We start from the raw sequence: 23,005 nt of genomic DNA on the forward strand, positions 1-23,005 counted from the left end.
CGCCACCAGTCACCTACCCGACACTGTAGCGCAGAATTGTTGAGACCAGCGTCAGTCCTATGCCGGCTCCGGACTGGACGATGATTTCGACAAACTCCCGGCGCCGTTTGAAGTACTGACCGGTCATCAGGTCAGAGGTCTCCCGGGTCAGGCCGATCCCAATCCCCAGGACCAGACCGTAACTGAAACATGGATGTGACTGTTAGAGCTGTGGTGATGATGACAAGGGTGTATGGTCACAAAAAATATTGCGTTTAACTCTTCATCGCCAGCTGCATGAACTTCATTGAAATATCTTCCGGATATTTGTCCATGTCCCTGTTCATTCTAATTATACTTTATTTTAATTCGTTGTTTTTTTTTATATTAGTTCGGCAATCAATCACGAAGTTATGTGGTCTATTATTAACCGATTATGCTTTCAATTGGTTTCCAAAATTTTCTGCTGTAAATATTTTGTCATTAAGCTACATCATTCCATCAATCTTTTCAGCATGTGGCGTTTGTTCACAATTTTCTAGCAGAGGCCTGCAATAGACATGTACCTAACGTAGTAATGACATGAAATATTACATTGACGGTTAATGCCATACATGATGAAGTAATGATAATTGCTGGTCTCTGGCATTGATGTTTATAGATGAAAATGTCTTACAAGCCTACTTAATCGTCCAACGCGCCCATGTATTCAGAAACCACCGGGCCTGATGTCATGTAATGCACGCTCAGAACATGCCAGAAGGCAGCTCTTTCATAATTACAACGGTGCAACACAGCATAATTCAAGCAGAAAACGGCTCTAATTCTTGTTTATTGACAGACAGCTAGCACTTGATTTGTTTTGCAATTATCTACACTATTCAGCCCCACCTACGTCGGTCTAAGCATGGATGGAAAACTCCGTATACCACCAACAGCACGCCTCTCCCGGGTACCCAGTGATCACAAACATCAGCTGATGAGAGCTGGTCTGCCATCGTCTATCAAACCAGATCGAAAGTAAACACTCGGGGGAGGGTAGAGACTGACCTGAGGAACACTTGGTGCAGCTGCTGAGCGAATGAGGCGAACAGACAGGCCAGTGCGGCCACCAGTCCTCCCAGCACGGCGGTCAGACGGGTCGATTTGCGTCGGCACAAACCGACAACCAGAGGGGTCACCAGCAGACTGACGCATATGTTCAGACTGCCCAGCCACACTGAAATATAGAGAGAACGACGGGTCAACGCTTACATACTTCAGAGCTGTTCATTGAGGTGGGGTATGTCGGGCCAGATATAATAACATCATAGCCCCAGCCATCACTCTCAGGTCGAAAAGAAAGGTCAGTTCACTTAAAAATAATAAGGTAACGCGTTGACTCATATATGTATCCGGAATTCGACTTTGTTCTGAATTCGTAGGTACTGCTTATTCTGAAATATCACCACATACCATCATGATAATTCGAGAGCACCAACTCTGATAACGCACTGCGGGCTGAAGAGGACACCGTCCACAACTACATCAGGGAGCCGTCACGGCCAGGCCGGCAGACGGCGGCGTTTTCGGCCCGTTTGGAACAGGGGGCGTGACCTTGGCTCGGCCACATATCTTGACGGATGCCTCGTAATTGCAGAATTATGCGCGATCCAGGGCATCGGCGCCGGCGGTCAATGGTCCGCGCGACGGACGGACGGCATCAGATGCGCTCGATACGACGCCGCCGGCATTATTCAAAATAAAGTGGAAACGCCGAGCGCTTTCGTCAAACAACGCTGCAGAGAGCGAATTTTGGGACTGAAACGTAGCTCAGGCGGATGGTTAAATCGTTTGGAATCGGTCCCCGAGGAGTGCCATGCGCGCATGACGGCATTAACTGCCCTGTCCACCAAGAAAGCGATTCGGTACTTTGTGGCTATGAAATGATGTAAAATGAGGAATAAAAATGTCGATATTGAAAGCGCAGACATAATAACCGTGTTTTAGGAAATTAGCAATTGGGTTACAGGCATAAACAATGTCCTATAATATGGTTTATTTGTAGCCTTTGCTTCAGATCTTTCGTCCATTTCGCAGAACTGGAACTAAATCAGGCAAAAATATCATAAATGGCATCATTATACAACATATTGCTTCATATTTTTGTCACTAACATTTATTTGACCTCATCTTAATAGTTCTACGATTCCAAATGGTGCAAACACGTCCCCATTTTAAAATCAAAAGGCAATGCAGCTCAGAACCAAAACGTTTAGCGAGGGTCTTAGCTACTTTGTGCTAGTAAGCCTGATGATAACTTAGGGAAATGCATTCGTTATCAGAACAACTTTTGTATAGTCCCCATCTGCGTTACTGAAACAGTCGCAAAGTTGGAGGCTGATTGCATTAATGAGATAGATGAGATGTGCAACTTTCCGTAAAGGAGTTACACTGATAGAATGTTGGGGCTGATAGAATGGGGCTGATACACTATAGTGACAACTGACAAGAGTATTCATGACACACCGAAAGTGACGGAAACCTTTGGGCCACATACATTTATCATGTGTATTTCTTCAGGAGATGATTGATTTAATGCAACAGATGTCGCTCACCATTAATCATGCTTGTCATCGGGTTTTACAATGTCCATTGTTCTTACGCAGGGGCGTCGCCACGGATTTTTGAGTGGGGGGGTCGGGTTTCTAGTCTTCACCCGATGGGTAGGGGTGTTTTTTTTTGCCGCACTTCCCAGTTTTGTGCGTGCGTATGTGTGTGTGTGCGTGTGTAACAAATCGGCGCGCAGCGCCGCCAAATTTGGTATAACCTATTAGGTAGGTATACCTACCTACATCACTTGCGTAAAAATTATCACTGGTCACTTAAGGTCAGGTCGCCATGTCAAGTTCAGTTATACGGTATACCTCTATAAAAACTTTCCCCTCTCGCCATTCTTGTAGCTTTTCTCCCATAACTTCGAAATTTGGTACACTGTATAGGTACCTAATGTATGGGGTTATACGTGTCAGCAATTCATGATTCTAACTGAGGATTTACATCTATGATCTGAAGGCAGGTCAAATACGTGACCTCATCATTAGAAAATAATGAGAAATTAGAAAAAGCACGAATGCCTCCTGCTTTGAAAAAGTTCGTCAGAAACGCAAAATATCTTTGGAGCCATGACAAATCAGCTCATCATTGCCAGGGACAGGGTGCAACTTATGGCGAGTGATGACTCGAAAGGTCATTAGTGGAAATGTCTATCGATGGCCACCAGCATTTTTTTTCTACAACTTTTGACGAAGACGCGGTAGAGCGATGACAGCACCTGGAAGGTGTTCACTGTTCAGCTCAACAACACGGATCCATTCATATGCAGCAGGAGGTCCTTTTTCGATCAGGACATAACGTTGACCTGAGGTCGTTTTAACGTTAATTCTGAATGGTCAAATTTTAACTCATGTGACGCGTCTCAAAGAGATCAAGACGGTGGTGACAAGACAACATATGTACAGTATGTCTAAAAAGAATGTACCGTCGCCACTACGTGGCGCTGGTGTCGCGAGCCGGTAGTTGGCTGAATCCGCACCAGACCACACATTCCCAAGCGCTAGGTGACAGCTGCGCAGCGGCCGGTAGTAGCGTAAGCCCGAACCTTCGTGACACGACCCCGGGGGGGGGGGGGGAGGGAGAGAGGGAGGGGAGCGGGCGGGGCAGGGCGTGCAGGGAGGGGTGCTCCGGCAAGCTGGCAGTTGTCGCGGCCAAAGGTCAAGGGGTCACACACCAAGCGAACGGATGCTGATGTGGGTTCGTGGGGATCGTGAACTTGTGTGTGGTAGGTGCGTCTTGCGATGCACGGGTGATACGCCATGGGTCTAAGCCAAATGATTCGGGGGAGAGCTGAAGAAAAATACCTGGTCAACTACGGCGAATAATGGTGCTGAAAAATGGAAAGTATGGGTCAATGCAAGCCTTCATGACTATAAACTTTTCTGAGGGCGCAAAGGCCAGCATTGAATAACGACATCCGGATCGAAATTAGCAATGATTTATAATTACATGCCGAAGTAATAGCGTTGCAAAACCCACCTAGTAAATTGTCAAGTCGGATTCATACCGACTTGAATTAAACTATCCTAAATTAAATTGTATATAAGATCTCTATGCTTTGACCAGCTTCGTGACCTGACGGGCTGTGACCTGACCTTGACCCGAGGTTAACACCTTAACTTGATCTCACCCGAAGAAAAAGTATACCATTTGACACGCCTGAGCTAGACAAACACGATGCTGCTAAAATCGCGGATCTGCGATCATGTTTAGCGAAGTTATTTACCAAAAACCGAACCTCTGCCTTGGGCCACTTGACCTAACCTCAGAAGTCATCGGCTGATCCTGGTCCTTAAAATCGGAGACCAATCGCTGCATTTCGTAACAACGCGCACGATCGTTTCTTTCGTGAGGCTCTAGCTCATTAAGGGGCGAATCGGCAAAGGGGGTTGTTCCCTCACTTCCAACCCCCCAACGCCCCCTCGGTATTCAGAAAACCTGAAGGTCCGGTGAGGGTTAAAACGTTGCTCCTGAACGAGGAAGAAATGTAAAAGTCAAAGCTCTATAGACGTCCTCTAAAAGTGGTCATAATAAATAAATTGGTTAGAGATAAGATACTTTTTAAACGAGTTCCTCATATAAAATCGGGTGCTGGGACCAATCTTATAAACGCTTTAGAATGGACAGGGCGTCACTGGCTAAAGTTTGGGTGCAGGAAACGGCTATTAAATGCAAAATGGTTTTCATGCATTTCAGTCAATTGTATATTGACGGTCACAGTGGCCGAGCTGAAAAAGTTTGGTAGTGTTTTGCATCTTTTACGCCCTAAGAAACTACACCATCTATTGAAGTGGGCGGGCTTATTTGAATGGGAGGGCGCATTATGCGTCAATCGTGTGCTTTCGTTTGTTTTGGACTGTATTTTACGACATCCACTGCTGGTATCACTATAAATATTATTTAATGCCGTGAATACGACAGCATTCCATTTATAAGATTGGGCCAATGGAGTCGCGCCCCGCGAGCTCGGTTTTCCGCTGGGCCGCTATACGGGCCGAGGAAGTCGGTCTTCGCCTGAGGGCAGGACGGAGGTCAGCGGGGGAGCGCGGGGTCAGCCAGGTATCGCCCAGTGCCGAGCGGATGCCGCTCCCTCCCCTCTCTTCCCCTCTTCTCCCCTCCCACCTCTGTATAGATGGGGAGGGACCGAACTGCCAATGACATGCGAGCGGTCAAGGCCGCTCGCGCGGCAGCGACCCTGGCGGCCGGGTGCCGCAACTGGGATTCAGCCAAGTTACCGATTCGCCTCCTGTGGGAGAGCCAAACCAGAGGACATACTTTTTAGACATACTGTACATACCATACAAATTCACGGAATCGAAAGTTATTGCAAAGCAGATGTTTCGGCAGAATCTGTCCAGTTAGCTGTTTGCCTTCTTATGGGCCAAACATAGACCTGAGATGAAATCTAACGCGAAGCTAGCGAAAAAGCGTTAAAAGAGCTATCGAATAGTTTTCTGCTTCACTGTAGCCCTTCTATTGGTGGTTTCCCAGTCGCTAACGTATAACGTATACTAAACTAACGCTGAGGCATGCTTTCGACCCCTGATCGATCTACAGGTTTGCGGAAAAAAGAGCATGCTGCCCGTGACGAGAGAAAGCCGATGATATCCATTTACAAGTTTTCGGGTCATCTCAGGACTCAGGTCATCGCCAATAAGTAGAGAAACTCGGGACCTGCTAGAACTTAACGAATGTAAGTTGTGATGGTTTTTCGAGGTTCTGATTACGAATGTTATCTTAGTTTTGAACGAAGATGATGACTCCATGCATTTGGGGTAGATCAGGTCAGGTCAGATCGACCAGTACCTAATAGTGGATGACCACCACCGATTGCTTCCTAGCATGTTATATGAATAAGCAACACAACTACTTCTTAAATGTTCAGATGGGCGCTAGCCGCTAAGTTCAAAATCAGCTCCAAAAACTACCCTATCAATTAAAAGCACGTTATGAAAAAGTGAACTAAGGTCATCTTTATTTGAATCAGGGATATCGATTTATTTTAAGTAGGTGATTAACTCGAGCGCACCGGAAGTTTTGTTACAATCGGCTCCTTTTTGCGCGACTTCTTTGCGAAAGCCCGAGACGGTTCCATCTGACTCCCTTTCCCCTACATGTGCACTGTACAGCTAGTTGTGACGGTAGCCATGGGGCTGAGGCTAGTTTGTAGTTTTGTAGTTAGGTACTGATCCGACGAATCGACTGCGACCATTTTTTTAAAACGATCAGACGACCGCTCGGGGCAGTTTTGGCGCGTCCAATCCTTTGAGGGATAAAAAGGTACTAGGATGGGGGCTACTTAAAAACATTGTTGTGCTGGTGTTCCCCGCCCACAGCTAATTGACCTTTAGGTAATTGGCTAATTGGCTTTAGGGAGCTCTTGAAGCGATTTTGAATCTGATGTATTTGTTGGTGTTGCTGACGCCTGCTTCACTGACATAAAAGCTAAAAAAGCATACTCAGCATCGCAAAAAGTGGGGGGGTCGACACCCCCAGTTTTCAAGAGTGGGGGGGTCACGACCCCCCCGACCCCCCCCCCGTCGGCGACGCCCCTGTTCTTACGTAATTTGCATAGGCGTCTATAGGAAATAACCGATGAATTTATAAAATGATTGATGTGAACGGAGCACCTTGGGATCGGTGCAGACTGGTTGCTGTGCTTCACAGACCAGCAGCAGCAGCGGGCCTGCTGGCTATACGGGAGCATTGCATGCTATCCTAGCCAGAATACACATCTCGGCACCCACTAGACAGCAAACTTCCCTCAGGGGGCCGCGTTCCAGCGGGAGCCCCGAGCGGCCGGGTGACCGGGACCGGAGAGCTGTCCGACGTCTGTGTGCAGCGTGGGACCAACCGGTTTCACCGACCTCCGGCACCGAACATCGATCGACCCGTGATACCTTTAACGGGACGCTGTCGGAATCACGGTGTAACACCGCCTGCCTCCGGGGGCTCCGGGCGCAGAGGCCGCCGCCAGAGGACGGAGTCACGCTGCCGGGTACACTCGGCTGGAGCGAGATGGGAAAATATTGGCGACTGAATGCCGATCAGACTGGAAACCATGAGAATGAGAGCGTCCGAGGAGCTATCAGCTCTCTGGAGAGAATCATTACCGCTCGGCGGAGCCCTGGGGATGCGGCGAGGCGCACCGGGGCTCGATCAGCCGACCCGACGCGCTGGTCAAGTATGGTGCTGGTCTCAGCGGCCAGCGCTGGCCACGCTTGTGTCAACGGCTAATGCTAGCTGCAGCACTGATCTGAAGCGACCAATGCCTTCTTGGTCCGAGTGTCGGCCATCCATTCAGCTAGCTCTGACGTCGTCAGTGTCACTGACAAGAACAAACGGCGCCTGGTAAGTACGGCAGCCACTAGGACGACGGTCCTCTATGGACAGAGATGACCAGCGCGGCGCGGCGCGCGCGACGCCCAGCTTTGGCAGTGGTGACCGAGCATCTGAGGGAGCCATCACCGCCGGCCGATCCGTCAGCGGGTAAATGGCCGGCCGGAAACGGCCACTGAGTCCGCGCCGGGGTGCGCCGCCGAGACGTCATCGGTCAGCGGGCGCCGCGGCGCCCCGGAACTGTGCCGGGGGCGCCGGCGGCCACCGCACCGTCGTCGACCTGATCAGGGCGTCATATCCGCCCAAAGGATCACCGGTACCGGTCGGGGGCCGCCGCGGTGCTCAGATAAGCCAGAGGTGACCCGACGCGTGTCGCTGAGACGATGGCAGAGGGATGACGGAGGGGTGACGGAGGAGGAACGAGGTGGAGGGGAGAACGAGGAGGAGGGGTAGAGGAAGGAGAGTAGGGAGGGATGCCAGAGAAATGGCAAAGAGGAAGTGATAGAGGCAGGAGTGAGGCTATAGTGAAGGCAGAAGACGCAGATTATGCAGGATTCGCTTTTCTCTGGTCAGCTAAGAGAACAGAAACGATATCCCTTCTTTCCCCGGACGACTGACTTCTTGTGAAGGTTGACAGTGCAAACTAAGAGGTCCAATGTTGGGATTCGGTCATGGGAAAATATTAGCCCATCGTCCCTGACAGGGTTAACGGGAAATGCTTTCTGTCTGCGGAATTATGAGACTATTTGCGGACGGCCAGCGTTTACAGGCTGGTAAAAACTAGACAGCCGATGGCTTGAACAGAGTCACATTATGCTGAACACAAAATATTCCTCAGCGTTATTGGTATTGATCGTGCTTCCGGAATGGCTTATTTTGGAGGTTATGACCGATGCTCAATTCCTGGAATAGTTGCTTGGTGCATGCATGGTTATCTTTTTTACGTCATAGGAGCAACGATGGGGTTGTCATAATCAGGACTCGGCTCGGCCCACACACCCCATATATAGACCTAAGACCCTGCCCACACATCAACGCCTTTGCGCCGAGCGACCTGATGGAAACGTCTCTTTGCTGCAACTGGGACTTCTGCGACATACTCCATGATGAGCTCTCTGCATCTGGCAGCCCGAATGAAAACACTCGAGTTCCATAAACCTCGTCAGCCTCTCTCAATATGTCCGAAACTTTCCGAGTGGCGCGATTTATCCTCGGCTGGGAATAGAACGGGAGCGACATTTGTCACCAATGCCTGCCGACCATATGGAGACGACGTTCGATCCTGGCTGTGATTGAGTATAAAACCGGACAGTAGCCACTCGAACTGGAGTCGAGATTCTGAGCAGCTGAGCCGCCAGTTGATATGGCATTCAGATTGCCTTTCTAGATATATTCTGCATTTTTACGATGCGCATTTAGACTAATGAGACATAAAATAGGCACCCCTCGTGCTTTAATTCACACAATCGTAATTATTGTCGCTTTGGCGGGCCAGCTAGAGATCGTAAATGTCGCTTAACGTTTCGCCGAATCGGCTCGCTGGCCCGCAGTCATCCTTTGACGACCAATACACCTCCATCGGAATGGTACTCAGACGGCGCGAGCTCATCTGGGCTGACACGATAGCTCGTTTTTACGTGCCCACTTCATTAATCCGTGCCTAATGTCGATACATTCACGACTGCCGGTGAGAGGCGCGCGGGCCGAGGCGAGGAGGCCACGGCAAAAACACCGATAATAACTCACATTTCATCATAGCGGCGCGCAGGCGCGCGCTGCAGTGAGAGCTGTCGAAGACGGTGAGCTTCCTCGGCACCGGGTGCTAGATCATACGCTGCGCATACGCAATCGGCACACACTGTGCATTTGGCTGAGACTGATGAGAAGAGGATAGGCAGCAGTTGGCAAGAGTGATCAGGAGAGGATAGTCGGAGTTGGACCTAAAAGACGGTCCCGGGACATGTACAGTTACATACTTACCACTAATGGTTGCAGGTACTTACATACAGGCTGATAGACAAATTTTCTTTGAAGACCATTTGCAAAAGATCAACAAGCGACTTTGGAACCTTTTGAGAAGGGAAGTGAGGACGAAGGGTGGACTGGTTATTTCTGGAAGTTCGACGTCACCGCCAGCACCGCTAGGCGAATGCCCCACAGCTGAAACAGACCCTGTCCTGCTGAAGTGACACAAGCCAGACTTTTGACCATTGGACCCGGAACAATCGACCTAACCATCACCGGAAGAGGTCAGACGAGACACTGGGGCGCGATGTCGAGACGCCTGCCTGTCTGGCACCGATCGTCGACGGCTACGGCAGCGATCGTCGACGACGACGGGCAGCGACGACCGTCCACTGCAGAGATGTCAGCACGGCGAAATATGTGAAATGGCTCACAAAATGCCGCCATGAACTGCAGACAACTTCTTTTGGATTGCGTCAGCAATGCGGACGATGCTGGCAGGCCATTCGGCACCAAATGCAAGGGCCGAAGGCGGATGTCGACATATTATTTGCCTTATCATGCCGAAGTCGATCCAGTACGCTTGACATCTTCCAAACTAACTCCGAGTACCCAGTTGACATTCGACGGGTAACCACACACACAAGCATACTGGTATAAACATCCAACAGATATCCAGTCAAGTTTGTCATCTTTCTAATGCCCAGTTGACATTCAACGCCGACATCAGCCCAACATCCTGCCGACATCAGCCCAACATCCAGCTGACATCCGGCCGACAGCCGCTGACATCCGGCCGACACCCGCAGACATCTGCAGGCGCCTGGTCGGTCCGACAAGCGACTGCACCGGCACCTCCTCCTGCAGGTTTTGCCGACATCTGAAGAGGCTGACGCACTGGGCGAGTCTGTTTCGGCTCAGCCGCACCGTTTTTGCTGAGCAGCTCCTGGCCACTAGGCAATTAGTGGAAGCAATTTCACCGCATTAGTGAAGTGTAAGACGTGTTTTCAGGAGAAAAAAAGCGACGTTATGGAGGAACGTAGATGTTTGTCGCGTCGCCTGATCGGTCGCCTGATCGTCGGTGGTCGTTTGATGAGTGGTGTTCAAACATTGGTTATCAGATCGCTATGTTTAATCTTATGATTATTTGTAAAAAAAAATGTTTTTTAATGATCAAAAGAAAAGAGGATTCCTAGCGATCATCTCAACTATTATCAAAATACACCTAAAACGGACGTGGAAGCGCACCCAGAAAAGATCGGTGATGGTTATAGTTTTTCAATTAGATTTTGTCCGAGATTTTGACGTGCTCTGGCATCTGGCGTCCAGACATGGCCCAATCTCTTGTCACTCATATGCCAGTCGAGTGAAATGATGTCACGACCTCAAACAGGTTTTGGAGAAATGTTAGAAATGGATGTGCTGATCTCCTGGTTTCAGAATAACCTGCTTTCACAGTCCCATCTCAGACATAAACTTTAATTTGATGTGAAAATTGTGGAGGCGACCAAACTGTGTTCATATCAATAAGTGGAGGAAATGAGGCTGGAACATTTTGAAAAAAAAACAGGTAGGTAATGTAAAAACAGCTCCCAGATAACTATGAGATATTATAGCCAAGCAGCTGCTAAAGAAACTAAGTGACTGAAAAATAACACATCGATGCACATGCTCCATTCTGAATTCGTGTTTATAAATACCTGATATGCATATGTGGATAAGATTGCTCAATAAACCAAAGGATGAATATCAAACGAAGCGAAAGAGATAATCCATAATCATATACACTGACTCTATTTTAGACAAATGTTTGATTTATCGCAAAACGGAAAATATCAACCATCGAATTCAGCGGACGCTTCATTTCACAATGCCACTTTATTTACGACGACGCTCTGAAAGCGACTGGTCCGACCTTCTGCGGAATTTATCAGCCCCAAGTGGCGCTCGGTCGATTTTAGGCTGTTGAAACCGTCTGCGTACATCTTCCGGCATATAAAAAATGCTTTTCAGAGTACAAAGACATGAACAAACTAGCTTCAAAAAGTTTGAGCAAAATTTTTCCCGCACTGACTGATGATGAATTCTGCTGGAATGAGACCTAGGCTGCGTGTCATTCATAGATCCATTCATATTGCAGCATCCCTGGTTTTGAATCAGATAGCAGCTGGTCTACCTCAGTGCTGACACCCGAGTGTCACCTGGCTGTGACACCGGGGGGTGTCCGCGTGACGTGTCACCCGGCGGTGTCATCTCCAAGTGTCACCTCCTCCGCTGCACCGCATTCCTGCAGCCCCGGTGCCTCTCATCCCGAGCACCACTCCAGTGGCTGCGGCGACGCCCGCGCAGGACAGACGACCACTATTTGTCATGGCCAGATGTATTTATGCCTCCCCCTGAGGTATTTATCTCCCGAGGAAGGAGGATGGGGAGGGGTGGGAGGGGCGGGGTAGGTCAGAGGGATAGACGACGACTCTGGGTGGGGTGGGGGTGGGGGTTGCACGCCCAGCGGCACCATCATTGCGTCTGGCAAACGACTGACCTTGCAGGATGGTTCTACAAAGGTCCCGTTATCTATGCATCTGAGCACAGTCGATGATGGTCACATCGCAGCAGCAGCACGGACACTGCGCAGCGCTCAGCCATTCTCCAAGCACAAAGTAAATAACCAAATTAATGTGCCCCGCGGGGATGAAGACCATTAGCTCAGTGGCTATTGCTGACGGGGAAATGACTCGGGCAGCGACGTTCGATCAGTGATCGGAGCGAGCACCCGGAGACGGCCGAGCGGGAAATCGCTGCCGACGGCACGAGCAGGGCGGTCCGGCGCACCCCGCGTCCTTCACCGAAACTGAATGGAGCTGAGCGACACTGAATAAAGTGAGCATGGCATGTGACAAAAGTATCACGCCAAGACTTCAGGCATTGAAGGATCGCTGTCAACAAACAACACTGCCTTCCGCTGACTGCCTTTCGTTCGATTCATCTACGTAATTATTAGTTGAATGATATTTGCTTGTTTGAAAGGGTTGCCTGTATAAAACTATTAACATCTCATAAGTACCTTCTCTTGTCTTTTTGATTCTACATCACCGTCACACTCACGCTGCGTCTCCTTCTCTGTTGCAGCTTTTGTGTTATAGTTAAATGATATATCGACATCGAGAGTGACGCAAATTCAAAATATATTTAGCTATTGTTATTGGCTATCCCAGTTGGCAAACAAATCATTCATATGACAAACATGACAGCTATCCGACGTCATGGAGTCCCTATTTCATACTAATTGTTCTCATTCATTACCCTCGTGTCAGTTTGATTGTCTTTGCTCCATACATCTCAGTGGCTCATAGCTTGTTATCAAAGTACGCATTTTTTCTGACAACGTTTTTAGCTCTTTAAAATTGATGAAAAAAAAACTTAGCACAGGCTCATTCGCCAACACAAGAAAGGCATCAAACATCATATTTTAGTCAGGCATGCAATTGCATATCTACCTAGCCCTAAGCGTATAGCGTGACTCCCAAAACGTGCTTGCAGTTTGCACCTTTCAGATGCATCATGAAATTGCTCGATATAAACCGGGGCTCACAATATAGTCGATAGCTGCTTGTTACCTTGATAACCGCCCATTTCTTACGCTCTGCTCGGCTCCACTGGCTCTCCACACCATTATTTTCACCGCCATCGCTGACATTCATCTCGACCTGCTCGCTTTGGTTCGTGACCGGAGGATCGCCAGTCACGCTCGGCGCGGCCCTACATGGGATCCCTATGAGCACACGCCGCGTGCCAGGAGGGTAGGTGTAACGTGCCCGAGTTCAGTCACCGGAGTGCTGGGCCGGGACGGGGTGGGTGGGTCACTGGGAAGTGGAGGTGGGAGGGAGGGCGGCCACTGCGCACTCTAATCGTATGGTCGATTACAGAGCTGATAGTGACACTTACTAATCAGAGCGGCTCGGCCGGCCCTGCCCAGTCCGCCGGGTACGCCCTATACATCGGAAGCGCCTACGCTGTTCTTTGAACAGCTGTGGCTTGAACACCGAACACCAGCATATATGCCACGAATTACGCGATACGGGAGATAGTTCGGCTGTCTGAAATTCATTCTGCGGTAGATAGTATAACCGCGTACGCAATTCAAAATATTCCACGACATTATCTCGCACATTTGGGAACAGCTTTGCCGCCGCATTCCTAGCACAGCTCAGTAGGCTGGACATTAATGAGGAATGACTATAATACTGACCGGCCTTGCGCCACTGGACATTGATGCAGCGCGTAACGTCGGCTCCGTTTAGATACCGGGGCCGATATGCAAACGATATGATAACGATATGCCCGGAATATCAGATAACCAGGAAAGGACCCTGCCAAAATCACTGGTGGTCGCCTTGTCGTCATTGAAACAGGGAACCCACGGTGAATGTCATGGGACACCGTCGTCGTCACCGCCGCCGTCAACGTCAATGTTAACATCAACGTCAACTTCAACGAAACTGCCACCGTCACCACGCATCCGTCGTGATCTCACCTGCTTCCATGTAGTTTTCTCGTCCCCATTCTGCCAGCAGGTGCAGCAGTAGCACCCCGTAGCTAAGCTGGAGGCCGGCGATGACTAGGTGGACGAGGAAGGCGCAGGCGCAGATGACCCAGCCCCAGCCACCCTCGGGGTAGTAGTGTTGTCGAATGGTGGACGTCTTGGGATCATGGCGCCGCAGACCAGGGATTCGCTTGTGGAGGCTGTTCATCTCCCTCTCGTTCAGACCCTGCAAAAGAGAGGCTCGGGTCAATTCTGGGGAAGATGAGATCGAGTCAGGCCCTGCTGGGAAGACGATGTCCGGTCAAGCCCTGCTGGGAAAGAGATGCTGCGGAAGATGAGGCCAGGCTAGTTCATTGGGGAGTTGAGTTAGGGAAAAGAAGGCGGGTCAATTCCAGGGAAATATGAGGTCGAGTCCCCGAGAAAGACAGATTAGCCGTTTTCGCGACGGGCCATCCGGCGAATGCACCTGATTTGACCAAATCTGCACCTAGTCTCTTTTACAGCAAATATCTTCATTTTATGTATTAATTTCAGTGTCTTAACCCACGAGCCGCTGGGGGGGGGGGCATAAGGTTGCCCCCCCCCCTTTACGTTTTGTGAAATATCTCCGAAACCTGATGAGCTACGAACGTGAAACTTGGCATAGCTTCAAATGAATACCTAGGTAATGTTTGAGGAAAGTTTGGTGGTTGCGGCACCTAAGATGACGTCAAAGTGACGTCATACAGTTTTGTCGTTTTCCGATATGGACCGTTTCTGATGACGCTGAGCATGAAACTCAACTGTAAATGAACTAGACAGCACCTGCTGTCATCCTAAAACATCTAACTACACTTCCATCTAGTTTCTGACCAATAATCGGCCCTTTATATTCGGTCCCATATATCTGATGTATCGTGAATAATATGAGAGTCGCAAATCTATAATTTCACTTATGACGTCACTGTGACGTCATTTCGAATGGGATCAACACCAAATTTGAACACAACCTCGGCTAGGTATTCAGGAAGATGTATGCGAAGTTCCGCTTCTCTATCTCTTCGCGTTGCGACGATATCGTCGCAGAAGTAAAGGGGGGGGGGGCAACTATATGCCCCCCCCCCCCAGTGGCCGGCGGGTGGCGCGGAGGCCCAGCGGCCGCCGGGTTAATCGATGATGCTCTCAGATAATATGACAAAGCAGGCATATAAGCAATTAGTGCAACCCTAGCTGACAGCTGCTAAGAGAAACACTGACCCTGATTTGACCAAATCTGCACCTAATCTGTACCAGATGTGCACCAAATGTGTACCAGATGGCCGTCGTGAAAACGGCTATTATAGGAAACTCACGATACAAGTTACGCACGCATGGGTATTCGTCAAAAACTGGGTCGTTGTTGTCCATGCTGAGAGGTGACAAAAGTCTCTTACAGCTTCGTGTCCCAGTCAATTTACCCTACCAATTCAAATTATATTATATCCTCTGCATATTTAAGATCCACTAAACCTCACAATTACTCAGAACGATTAAGATGTAGCCTCATCACTCGAGGGCGTGAAAATGCAGCACCAGTTCATCTTCGCTTGAAACTGCAACCTGTTATCAACACCATCGTATGCCATTAGCTCTCGGATGACTGCATGTAATTGCCCACATCAAATATAATTGGTGTTATAATGTCTGGGCACGATGAGCACCTAACCATTCATGACAGCTGTAAGCTGTTATTCGTTTTGCCGCATGGTTATTGCAGCTATACTATTGGGTTCTGAAGTGTTGTAAGATGCAGTCAGTCCCTCTGACATGTGAGGAGACGCAGCATTAAATACACTTCGCTATCGCACCGCTCAGCAAGTGATGGGAAAAATCAAATAAATGATGGGATAATTAGGCGAACTGATCATTGAGTATGAAAGTGGCCTAACCCGGCAGGCGGTGGGCCTACCAGCCACCTTCCGCGCGGTGGGGGGGGGGGCACTTTTTTGCCCCCCCCCCGTATCTCCGAAACTACTGGACGGATCCGGAAAATTCAAACGGCGTTCGATAGCCCTGTCAAATTTGTCGAAGGAAACCAAATTTCATTGACCTCGGGGTCACCGATGACGTCAAAGGTCAGGTCAAAGATAAAATTTTTCACCGTTCACGGGGCTTCTAGGGAAAGCGCTATAACACCGAGTAAAACGCATTTTGTCGAAAATCAGCGATAAGGCGTCAGTTGTCAAGTACATATGTTGCTATTAGAGGTCACTGGTCATACCAGGTCAGGTCACAGGTCAGGTCACCAAAGGTCACCAAGGGTCACCAAATGAGCCCAGCTTTACTAAGGTTATGCGATGCATGTTTTATGGCCAGTTTTTCATTTCCAACTCAATGGTGTTGGCTATAAGACCATCAGGTACGGTTTAGGTCACTTTCTGGTGGAGGTCAGGTCAAGGTCAGGTCAAAAAAGGTCAAATTTCAAAGTTGATATTTTTGCATAAAATGGGTATCGATTCGATGCAGCTCGTCACGGGGAGTCTAATGGTGGTCTTTGTTTTGCGCTACGAGGTCTAGAATTGCTAAAAATTGAGTTTGAAAATTTGACGTCATCAATTTTGAACAGTTTTTTCGCTATAACTTGGCCAAAAAAAAGAGGTATCGATCTCAAATTTGGTATGTAGATAGAAGGCGGTAGGGGCTATCACATATATTCCGTTTTTTCGAAATTCAAAAAACTTTTTGGATTTTTTGGCTATTATATTCAAAAAATCTATTTTTTGATTTTTGGGGGTCAAAATCCAAAAAATTCGAAAAACCGAAATAGCAGTTTTGTAGCCCTCTTAATTCCACACCTTTTATGTCTGAAACATTTTTCTGTATCTCTAAAGCTGTAGGCCTGACATCTCTTCCCGCGAAACCTTTTTTTTTTGGTCGAAAATGGCAAAAATGACGTCACTCTGACGTCATTAGCGGCCAACCTATCATAGCCTTTGGAAAAATTTTTGGTCACCATGTGCGCTAGCTGCTCCCGGGAGGGTACTGAAAGTTTGGTGACGATCGGCGCAGCGGTTCTCGAGATATATCGAAAAAACTAAAGGGGGGGGGGGCAAAAAAATGTCCCCCCCACCGCCTGGAAGGCTAAACTAAAAAAAGCGTGGTGATGGCCCAGCGTCGATATCAGCGATGGGTGCTGGACTATTTTTTATATATGAATTCGATACTTGCTATGAAAATTGCAGAAGGGTGTCATGTACTCGTTGGGATTACTGAAAATGAAAAAGAATCGAATTGATATGATAATGATCATTGGATTTATCACAATCGAACAAAGCATCATATTTATTCCTTGCATCGCCCGTATGCATTCACAGATAAAGTGAGCGCGGGAGATAAATTTTGAAGAACAACGAATCCATGCTCCAACAAGAGCAAATACCTATGTTATCAAATTTTCCAAAGTGCGCGACTCCTGCCATGATCAACCATTAAAGCCGAAAACCCACTTCGCGAACATGCCTTCCTGATGCCATGATATATCTTCCCTCTTCATGAAAGCGAACCATTTATCTTACGACGCGCTCGCCGTTGAGCGGCCGGCGACTTCGGCGTAAAGGTGTGTGTTATGGTGTGTTATGACATACTCGGAGCGTCCCCGGCTCCATTTATCATGTCCTAAGAGTGATGTTCCCCGGCTGATGTCGGCTGTCGGATGAGCTAATTCACGAGGCGGCCCGGTCCTCAAAGTGCGCCTTATGATGGCCAGATAAATGGTCTGGGCCCCACTGTAGTAAATAGGTGCACTAGCGAGGTGTGAAAAAATGAGGCGCAGTCGTCTACTGAGCCTGTATTCGTATTCGCTAGACGAGCCTAGTTTTCTGAGAAATACAGGATATATTTTATACAATAAGTGAGCAACTCAGCAGCCTAGAATGGGTAATGGGTAATAGATGGTCCTTGACCATGCAGCGGTCTGTGGACATTATAGAAATAAGGTCACTTGATGATGTTTTCCGTGAACATAAATGGACAAAAAACATACACACAAGTGTTTATGGAAGCACCTCAGTGGACTGAACTGGCGGGCAACGTTCAATAAATAAACATTTAATAAGCTTGGCAGGCTGCAAGTGCAATTAATAATACCAATCACTTTACGTTACATGTGTCTTTCAGTGCTGCATACTCTAATCTCCAATGCCGATTCTAAACATTCATAATAAGAATCCCCTGAATGTGCTACCAGTCTTTAACATTCCAAGATCTCCTAAGTCCAACAATTAAGAATCAAGATAACACGTAAGTGGCTTACAACTTGTCAAACGAGGCTGAATAATGCGATCCAGCTCATAAATTCCTTAATTAGTGCGATTTTACGGACGATTTGATATAATCATTCGTCGAATATGGATCTATGTACTTAGACAGAAGCAATTTATTATTCCTACTTAGTAGTCTAATCTATATCTGGCGGGAGACAAAGCTTATAGAGCACTTTCTGCTGAAAACGGGTGGCGGAAAACGTCAGATCCTTCTCCCCACGCTTACTCATGTGTAAGTCAAGGATGAGAGGCTTCGCTAATGCAGCTCAGACTGGACGCAGTTCGGGACTGGTCTCCCGTCCCGTCCCGTCCCGTCTCCCGTCCGTTCTCCGTCCCGTCTCCCGTCCCATCCCGTCTACCGTCTCTTGTCTCCCGTCCCGTATGCAATCCCTTGCCCCGTCTCGTCCCGTCCCGTCCCGTCCCGTCTCCCGTCCCTTCTCCTTCCCCGTCTCCCATCCCGTCCCGTCCCGTCTACCGTCTCTTGTCTCCCGTCCCGTATGCAATCCCTTGCCCCGTCTCGTCTCGTCTCGTCTCGTCTCGTCTCGTCTCGTCTCGTCTCGTCTCGTCTCGTCTCGTCTCGTCTCGTCTCGTCTCGTCCCGTCTCGTCTCGTCTCGTCTCGTCCCGTCCCGTCCCGTCCCGTGTCTCTTGACGGTCTCGTCTCCAGTCTCCGTCTCCTGTCCCACGTTTCCCGTCTCCCCTCTTTCGTCTCCCATCTCGACTCCCATCTCCCGTCCCCTCGACGGTCCTAACTCCCGTCTGCCATCGTCTCCCGTTTTGCTCCCAGTCCTATCCCAATTTCATTCCCATCCCATTCCCGTCAGCTCACCTGATAGGCCTCGAATCCAGCACTGTCCTCCGACGGGTCGTCATACCGTACCCGAACAGGGAGACGAGTGTCTGTGGAGAAACGACAACACAGCGGTGAGGTCATGTGCAAAGACCGTCTGAGTACATACACGATCTGTTCGGGACACGTGTGTACAGTGTGGGTCGCTGAGGCTGAACGGTCATGTCCATCGGCAGGTACAAGGTCTTGTCCCGTCACCCGTGCTGGGGTGACTGTGAGAACAGACCAGTACACGGACCAGCCGGACCTAAGACGTGGACCAAGGAGAAGCCTGGTGAGTCAGCGGTGCTCGGTAGAGACTTGTGTCGATAGATGATAGTGCAGAGAGGAAGGATGGACCAAGGTGGGATGGAGGGATGTTGGAACGTCGGGTTGGAGATGGAATCGTTAGACGATGTGAACGGCGGCGAAATGATGGAACGGTGGGACGATGGAGCGTTGTAGGGCATTGGTAATGTTTGAGAATGATGAACAGTTGATGATGAGGACCCGGTTGAACAGTCTAAATATGGGTAATCAGACAATGGGACGGTTAATTCACGGTCCGACAAAAAAAGCACACACACACACACACAGCAATATGCGAACAACGCAGACAGCTATTTGAAATGAAGCAAAATATTAAAATTCCTCCAAGATCAGAGGACATGAGAGTGCTTGTTCAGCCTTTAAAAAATATTGCAACTCACATATATGAGAATATGCAACAAGCATGCCGCAAGTGCCGTAGTCGTAATTAACCCTCAGTAAAGATAACTGTCCGAGTGGTGTGACATTTACAACTGGCACGGAACAACAGCCTGGCAGGAGCGCGCGCAAATACCTGCCGGGCGTCCAACCGGCGGCCAGGTTAACAGCCTCCACTAACTGATGACCCGGCAAATAGGCGGCAGAATAAACAGACAACCAGGAAACACACGACAATAAATGCCAGCCGACGGAAATTGGTGGCGACATGACCGCCCACCCAGAACTCTCTCATGTTTAAAGATAGCAGTGGGAAGCAATTTTCAGCTGGCTTTTATGCCACACAAACAGCGAATAACATTTTAGGATCAATCGTATTTCATACGTAGGTAGCTGGTAGTGTACTTGTCAAATTTGAAGTAGAAACTTCAGCAGTAAAAATGAAATATAATCAGTTTATGCCCCGTTACGACACCTTGGCTGTGACAAACCTGACCCTGATAAATAAACTAATGGACGGTCACACTATATTTGAATTTAAACAGGCTCCAGCCCGCACAGTCAAATTTATCCTCATTATTATTACAGGAAACGTTGATGAATATTCGCTTTAAAATTTGATCTCTTCCTTATTGGAATAAAGCCACTCCACTTACTACCCTATCTCGCCAACATGTACATTGGATAAGTTAACCCATGGACAGCTCCCTCTCTATTAATTCACTTATCTGATTGAGATGAAGTGTTATACGTTTATTGTGCAAGCGAGAACTTAAGGACGAAAAACACATTTCAAACAAATCACTCATTAGCGAAACATCTTCGGCAGAGTATCATCAAGCCACACAATGAGCCTCAATCGCTGGTTGCAGAGCGTTAAGTCCGACTCAGAATCCCTCGATTTCGTCTGAGCTGGGCCGCGCTCACTCGGTTATCTTTGGCCCCGTCCAGGGCGGTTAATCGTGCCCCTCCGAGTGCAGAAAGAGACAGGTGCTCGACATGCGGGTAGTGGCGAGCGGGCTGCTGCCGCCGCCGCTGCCGCCGCCGCCACCGCCGCCCGCTCCGCGCCGGGCTGCTGCTGCCGCCGCCGCCGCCGCCGCGCCGGCACCCCGCGCGGGTGAGCTCGAGCTGCTAATGACGCACAGAAGTCCAGCAGCGCGCTGTGAGAGCCGCACCATAACGTGCACAGCTGGACCCGGGAGAAATTGATACAAACTGACCGTGGAGAATGGGGAATCGTGGCGTCCATGGGACAGATAGTGGCATTTGAAGTGTAGGTATGTCTGAGGTTCTAGTGCATGGCGTATACACAAGCGTTCTATAATGATACATATGACAAAATCAAAACTTTTTTTTCTGTGCATACCAATATTCTTTTAATACCAGTGCAAGTTAGATTCATTATTTTCACCTGTCCAAGACCATCCAGCAGTGACGACAGGTCGATTAAGGTAGTGAATATGGATTCGTTCATCATCATAAGCATGCCTAGCATGCATGACCATCACCGTGTCATGACTGGAACTAAGACTACGCAGTGTGATGAACCGCGCGGCTGCCGAAAGTCAGCATTTACAGGCCAACGGCTCTGTATCAGACGATCGAACAGCTAGCTCCCTCATGATCAACCAACAGTCCGATTTCAGCCGTCTGAGGGCCGCCATTGTTCATAGGGCTGGAGCCATTTTCCAAACGACTTCCAGCAGTACGTCTTCGGTGGATCGTATTCTTGGATTATGCAGGGCTCAGCAGTTTATAAGAGGCGCATTTCCGCCGCTGCGCCGCGACAGTGCCGGCGCGTGTCAGCTGGCAGCGATGGCGGGGCGGCGCATTTGACAGGCTGACGCAGTGGACCCGGCGGGCCAATTCCGAGCCGGGAAACCGGCCTGATTTACGGCCAGAAAATATCGAAACCAGGAGCCTCACTTCGTAGACGAAGCCTTCGTCTAACCAAATCCAATGGCGCGTGCATGGTCGGGACGATCAGGTAGACCGATTTAACTAATCCAGCCAGCCTCGCCGGGCCGAATTCTTTCGGTCTGGATCAGATCCAGGATCTAAGGCCAGGTGCGGGAGCCAATACCTATCTCACCACTATAAATCGCAGCATGTTTCGAGACCACATTCCAGATCTACATAGAAACGAGTTTTAGTTTTGGCCCTCCATTCCAGCCTTATTAAAGGCACGTTCATAAGCGTTTATCATTCCCTCAGACATCCCACTGGGTCGGCAAGACACCCAGAGTTCCAGAGTTCCAGACGCGGTTGCAGCTGGAGCGGCGCACCTTTAGAGACTGATAGCCGGGTGTATTTCACTCGTATCCCACGTGGCTGCGCACGGCTCCAACAGTTCCTACACCCACACACCGGCCACGAGCGCCGGCTCTCTCCTCTGTCAATATTCCGACTGGCTAACAGCCCGAGGAGGCATTGGACGGCAGCCGCTCTCGCTTTAACAATTCCAGTCGCAGTGGCTTAACGAGCCGTATTTAACCCAAACGCGTACACAATATCGCTCAGCCGTTTAATTCCGGCGAGTTATGCGTGCTTCTGCGCCAGGAATTGAACGGCTCTTGGCCCATACAGTCGCCGGTGAAAACTCCCCGACGTTTGGTCTGCAAAAACAGGACGTTTGCCAGACGCCGGGCCGCTGCTCTTTGGTGCCGCTGACGGTCTGTCACATACAAGAGTCGGATAGCGGCCACCCGGATAGCTGTCAGCATCTGCGTGACAGCGTGACAGGCCGACAATGCGAGAACATGACAGTCGTCAGCGGGATGGGTCCCGGCATTGTGTTCGCCCTGAGATTGCCCCAGCTGAGCGTCTTGATTGTACGCGGGTGAAAATAACAGAGTGCCATCGATAAAGGCCCGGCTCCTCGCTGAGTCAATCATTGGATAGAAGTTAAAAACTCGGATGCATGCGTTATGAACATGTCATTAGTGCTTCATTATTATTTTCGATCGTTTTTGTGTTGGTTCTGAGGCAGTCTGTCAAGACTCCATTAGCGCTAACACCCTTCTTAGCTCGCACGAAAGGCTGACGAGGCGATGAAGAGTGCATTAGCCGCATCAGCCATGTCATTGATATGTGCCAACCAAAGTATTAATGTGGTACAAAATATAATGTCTCTACGATGCAAAATATGTTAATGTAAGGCATTGCTAGGCTGTTTACATATAAAAGAGAAGGCAAATTTATAAATAACCAGTTGCAGTTTCTTATTACATATATGGTTGAGGCAATATCAAAATTAAAATGTTCAAAAA

General features: G+C 49.0%; 1 protein-coding gene across 1 annotated transcript in view; it reads right to left on the reverse strand.

The window, feature by feature from the left end:
- Positions 1-19,098, reverse strand: part of LOC122375229 (monocarboxylate transporter 12-like) — a 31,329-nt gene extending 12,231 nt beyond the window's left edge. Inside the window, exons 1-4 of the mRNA XM_043354501.1 lie at positions 19,029-19,098; positions 13,913-14,147; positions 1,030-1,198; positions 18-182 (exon numbers count right to left, since the gene is read on the reverse strand). Of these exons, the coding sequence (XP_043210436.1) occupies positions 18-182; positions 1,030-1,198; positions 13,913-14,129 (551 nt within the window). The 5' untranslated portion in view covers positions 14,130-14,147; positions 19,029-19,098. The remainder of the gene's footprint in view (positions 1-17; positions 183-1,029; positions 1,199-13,912; positions 14,148-19,028) is intronic.
- Positions 19,099-23,005: the final 3,907 nt, after the last annotated feature.

Source organism: Amphibalanus amphitrite, unplaced genomic scaffold (assembly GCF_019059575.1).
Source record: "Amphibalanus amphitrite isolate SeventyFive unplaced genomic scaffold, NRLGWU_Aamphi_draft 001799F_arrow, whole genome shotgun sequence".
NCBI lineage: Eukaryota > Metazoa > Arthropoda > Thecostraca > Balanomorpha > Balanidae > Amphibalanus > Amphibalanus amphitrite.